The sequence below is a fragment of the Chiloscyllium plagiosum genome, chromosome 9 (assembly GCF_004010195.1).
Source record: "Chiloscyllium plagiosum isolate BGI_BamShark_2017 chromosome 9, ASM401019v2, whole genome shotgun sequence".
NCBI classification, from domain to species: domain Eukaryota; kingdom Metazoa; phylum Chordata; class Chondrichthyes; order Orectolobiformes; family Hemiscylliidae; genus Chiloscyllium; species Chiloscyllium plagiosum.
In genome coordinates, this window is record NC_057718.1 from 68,908,181 (window position 1) to 68,913,578 (window position 5,398).

Genomic DNA, 5,398 nt, shown 5'->3' on the forward strand with positions numbered 1-5,398 from the left:
CACCAGCAAATTTCCCACCCAGGATATTAGTACCCCTCTGGTTCAAGTGAAGACTCCTATTCGTATAAGTCCCACCTTCCCCAGAATGAGCCCCAATTATCCAAAAACCTGAAACCCTCCCTCCTGTCCCATCCTTTCAGCCACATGTTTAGCTGATATCTCTCCCTATTCCTTGCCTCGCTATCACATGGCATGGGTAATAATCCAGAGAAAACAACTCTGTTTGTTCTAGCTCTCAACTTCCACCCCAGCTCCCTGAAATCCTGCCTTACATCCCTATCCCTCTTTCTACCTATGTCATTGGTACCTACATGGACAACGACTTGAGGCTGCTCACCCTCTCCCTTCAGGACCCCAAAGTTATGATCCAAGACGGCACAGACCCTTGCACCTGGGAGGCAACACACCAACTGCGAGTCTCGTTCGTTCCCTACAAACCTTCTATCTGAGCCTCTACCTATTGAGTCCCCAATGACTAACATTCTCCTCCTTTCCCTCCTTCCCTTCTGTGCAACAGGGATGGCTCTGTGCCAGAGACCTGGGCCCTACTGCATACTCCTGGTAAGTCGTTCCCCCTCAACAGTATCCAAAACGTTATACATGTTTTTCAGGGGAACGACCAGAGGGGATCCCTCCAATGACTGTTTTTTCCCCCTTCGAACAGTCACCCAACTCTCCTCTTGCCCAAGAGTAACTACTTCCCTGTAACTTCTGTCTATCACAACCTCTGCCTCCCGAATGATCCGAAGTTCATCCAGCTCCCGCTCCAGTTCCCTAGCATGGTCTTGGAGGAACGAGAGTTGGGTGCACTTCCTGCAGATGTACTTGGATGGGACATTATTGGCATCCCTGACCTCAACCATCCTGCAGGAAGAACATTGCTCTCCCTGTACTGCCATCCCTGCTAGTCCCCTAGTCACGAAGTATAAAAGAAGAGACACTTGCCTAATATGTCCCTGGTTTTTAAGGTTAGAGGAGGTGGTTGGGTGGGAGGCCCTGCAAAGGTAGGGTCTCGGGTTGAGAAGACACCGACTTATATAGCAGGACAGAAATAAAAATAAGAAGTCCCTCCTTTCCCAGAAACCTCTGCTCTCTGACTTCAACTTTAAAAGCACAAATCAATGACTCACTGCTCCCAGCAGTCCCCTGGTGCAAGCTGCCGCCCTTCGAGTTGCTGCTGCCACTGCCGCTTAAAAACAGGTTGTGAAAGAGAATTCCAAACCTCTGTCATCCTTTGTGTGTAGAAGTGCTTCATCACGTCATTCCTGATAATTTCCTACTTTTTGGACTATGCCCCTGTGTTACAGAATCTTCAACCAGTGAAATAATTTATCTTTGTCTATTCTGTCTTTTTCTGTTACTATTTTGAAGACTTCAATCAGATTATCCTTTAACCTTCTAAATTTCAGAGAAAACAGCCTAATTTATATAATCTGTCCTCATTACTTAACCCCTGAAGTCCAGGCATCATCCTTATAAATCTAGGTTGTACACCTTCCAAGGCCAATGCATCCTTCTTAAGGTATGATGCCAGATCTACTCACAGTCCTTGAAGTATCTTCATCTATGGTTATTCTTTTCCATTGCAGCAATAAACCTAATATTGTGATTAATGTTTCCATATTCTGCTTGCATTTCTCTTTTGTCTGATTCCTTCAGATTTCTGAGCAACTGTTTATTCTCGTGCCAATTGTTTCTCTGCCTTTAATATTGTTCCTCTCTGCTTCATCTTGGCTCTCTTTCCCCTTCCAAATTAGTTTAAGTTGCTTTTGGTATACTGCTCTTAATTCAAGTAGTGCAGTGGGATATTTTATGCTAACCTTAGAGGGCTGATGATACCTTGGTTTGACATCTCAGGTAGAAAATTACTACTGTGATAGTGCAGCATTTCCTCAGTATTGCACTGAAGTGTCAGACTAGATTCTGTGCTCAAGTTCTGAGGTTGGAATTGAATCCATAATAGCTGAAAATGTGTTGCTGGAAAAGCGCAGCAGGTCAGGCAGCATCCAAGGAACAGGAGAATCGACGTTTCGGGTATAAGCCCTTCTTCAGGAATGCCCGAAACATCGATATCATTCCTGAAGAAGGGCTTATGCCCGAAACGCTGATTCTCCTGTTTCTTGGATGCTGCCTGACCTGCTGTGCTTTTCCAGCAACACATTTTCAGCTCTGATCTCCAGCATCTGCAGTCCTCACTTTCTCCATTGAATCCATAATATCCAAACTCGGAATGCTTCCATTGTGTGACGGCTGAAATTTATACAAAATGTATTTATAATGTACATTTATATCTATGATACACATGACTTTATGTATTTTTAAATGTGAAAAATGAATATTAGATTATAATGCTTACTTTTGTATAGTATATGTGCATAATCATTGCACCTGGCCATCTATGAAGTGAATAAAATGCATTGACTGTGATTTTGCAGGCATTTGATTTTGCTGAGACAGCAGTATGGGAGTCAAGTCATTGTTAACCTGCTAAGAATTAAAGGAGGAGAGGAGGTTCTTAGCAGGGCTTTTAAGGTAGGGATGTCATCAGTGAAAACTTTGTCTGAAACATTTTGTATGCACTGTAGAGATGTGGATTGTTTAGTGAGTTAGTCACTATCTTACTGCAGAATCTCAACGGTCTATAACTTTTGGGAATTGAATTTAAACCTGAATTTAAATTTGGGTAGGGAAAAATACGGCATGAAATTATTTGCCAAGAAGGGTTGGTGAACTGCCGTTCGGCTTCAAGTCATGGGTTTGACCCGATTCCGTTGTGTGGGAGTTCCAATTGAAAAAGGCACATTGTTCTTGACATAAAAGCAAAATAGAACAGACACAAATTCCATGAAAACAGGATATTCAGATAATATGGAACAGATTTGGTAGCAACTGTGGAAAGAGAAAGAGACTAAACATTTCAAGTCAATGACTAAGCTAGCCTAAAGAGAGAGCGACCCATTTGTGGCTAAACAAGGAAGTTAAGTATAAAAGAAGTTGATTAAATTTGAAAGAAAAAGCATGGAAGGAAGGAAAACAAAATAGAATTCAGCAAAAGAGGTCTAAAAAAAGTTGCAACATTGGGTAGAATAATTGTAGATTGGGAAAGAGGAAGTTAGAATTTGATATTTCTAAAATTGTAAAAAGTGGGGGGAACATTATGTGGTTCTTTGAAAAGGTGGTGTTTTTTCAGTGCTTGGATGTCTGTAAACAGTTTTAAAGTTTGCAGCAACAGAGAGCACTTGAACTGAAACATTTGTATTGAAAAACCATACAGTTAGCAGGCCAAGCAACAGTTTTCATTAAGGTAACAGGTTTTAAATTTAGCCAATCAACTTAAGTTAGGCCCTTACATACCAAGCACCTATTAAATTTAAATCTGATGGTTTTGACAAGATAGGACCAATCCTATATGTCATCAAGAGTATAAAAGAGAGGGGCAATTAGACAAAGACCCCAGAGCTGACTGCCATCGCCTGAGCTAACAGCCCTCAATTCTAGAGAGAGAAATTAGCTCTCATAGTCATCTATGCTTTCGAGAAAGCGTCATCTAAAATATAACAGTACCAATGACGGTGAAAGAGTTACTGACAGAAGAATCAACAGAAGAAGGCACGTAATGTTCTGAAAGACACACAACCTAGCTGTAATTGTGAGAGAATAAATCCTATTTTTTCGTATATGAGTGGGACTGGTATTTATTGGAACAGCATGCCATTAGAATCTTGTCTTATTTGGGAATATTTAGTAGTTAGAAGGGTTTTATTCTGTCTGTTAATAATTTAGTTAATTCACTGTTAGATTTAGATGAATAAATTGTTGCTTGTTAATTTTAAAGTGAGTGTCAGGGATTTATTTTATTTAACCAGGAAGTTGCTGAAGAGCAGGTTACACCACCTTTCACACTCTTTTTACCGATTATAGGGCGAGATGTTCCTCTTTGGAGAGAGAAAGTAATCTACGAGGCCAAATTAACAAGGAATATAAAAACTGACAGTAAGAGCTTCTTTAAATATATAAGAAGAAATAGAAAAGGTCAAAATGAACATAAGCCCTTTAGAGCTAGAATCTAGGGAAATAGTTTTGGGGAATGAGAAAATGGATATTTTGTACTCATCTGATATGGTAAAAAATACTTGGAGCATCTCAGTAAATATAAAAACATAGGGGAGGAATTATTTTCTCAACATCACTTGAGAAATAGTAATGAGACAAACTAATGGGGCTAAAGGTAGGTAAGTGTCCTGACCCTGATGGCTTGCACTCGAGGATCTGAAAAGAGGTAGCCACAGAGATAGTGGATACATTGTTGTTACATTCTAGAAATCTTTGGATCTTGGAGAAATACCTGAGGATTGGAAAAGTGTCATGTGACACCTAAATTCAATAAAGGAGAAAAGTAAGGGAAAAAGTGCATAACTGTAGGCTGATTAGCCTAACATCTATTGTTGGAATTATTATGGAGGAAATGATAGCTGCAGATTTGGGAAATCATTAATCAAGCAGAGTCAGCATAGCTTCATAAAAAGGAAATCATATCTGACTAATTTATTATTATTTTTCAAGCAAGTCTCAACCAAAGTTGACTGAAGGGAACCAATACATATGTTGTATTTGGACTTCCAGAAGGTGTTCAACAAGATATCTCACAAAAGGTTGAGTGATAGGGTGTTCGAGGCAGTATAGGCATGGATGGAGAATTGGCTGATGGGCAGGAAACATCAGTGGGGATAGAGTTTTTTTAGCTTGGCACTCTGTAAACCATTCCTGATGAAGGGCTTATGCCCGAAACGTTGACTCTTCTGCTCTTTGCATACTGCCTGACTGGCTGTGCTTTTCCAGCGCCACACTTTTCGACCCTGACCAGGTGGGGTTCCACAGAGATCCGTGTTGGGACCGCATTTGTTTACAACATATTATTGACTTGGAGGAAGGAAGCAAATGTACAATAGCCAGATTTGCAGATGATATAAAAATTGGTGGATAGGCAAGTTGCGAGAAGAATATAAACCGTTAACGAGGATAGATTGATATTTGAGAATTTCATAGAATCCCTACAGTGTGGAAACAGGCCATTCGACTCAACAAGTTCACACTGAATCTACGAAAAGCATTCCATCCGGAATGGTCGGACGTTTACACCGCTGAGGCTAAACGCCAGCTCACGGACACCTCCTCCTACTGCCCCCTTGACCATGACCTCACCCCCCACCACCAAACCATCATCTCCCAGACCATCCATAACCTCATCACCTCAGGGGATCTCCCATCCACCGCCTCCAACCTCATAGTCCCACAACCCCGCACCGCCTGTTTCTACCTCCTGCCCAAAATCCACAAACCTGACTGCCCCGGCCGACCCATTGTCTCAGCCTGCTCCTGCCCCACCGAACTCATCTCT

At 41.4% G+C, this 5,398-nt stretch overlaps 1 protein-coding gene across 1 annotated transcript in view; it reads left to right on the forward strand.

Moving 5' to 3' along the window:
* LOC122553185 (synaptojanin-2-like) overlaps window positions 1-5,398 on the forward strand; it is a 203,395-nt gene that overhangs the window by 108,815 nt on the left and 89,182 nt on the right. The window contains exon 7 of the mRNA XM_043696773.1: window positions 2,436-2,532. Coding sequence (XP_043552708.1) covers window positions 2,436-2,532 — 97 coding nt within the window. The remainder of the gene's footprint in view (window positions 1-2,435; window positions 2,533-5,398) is intronic.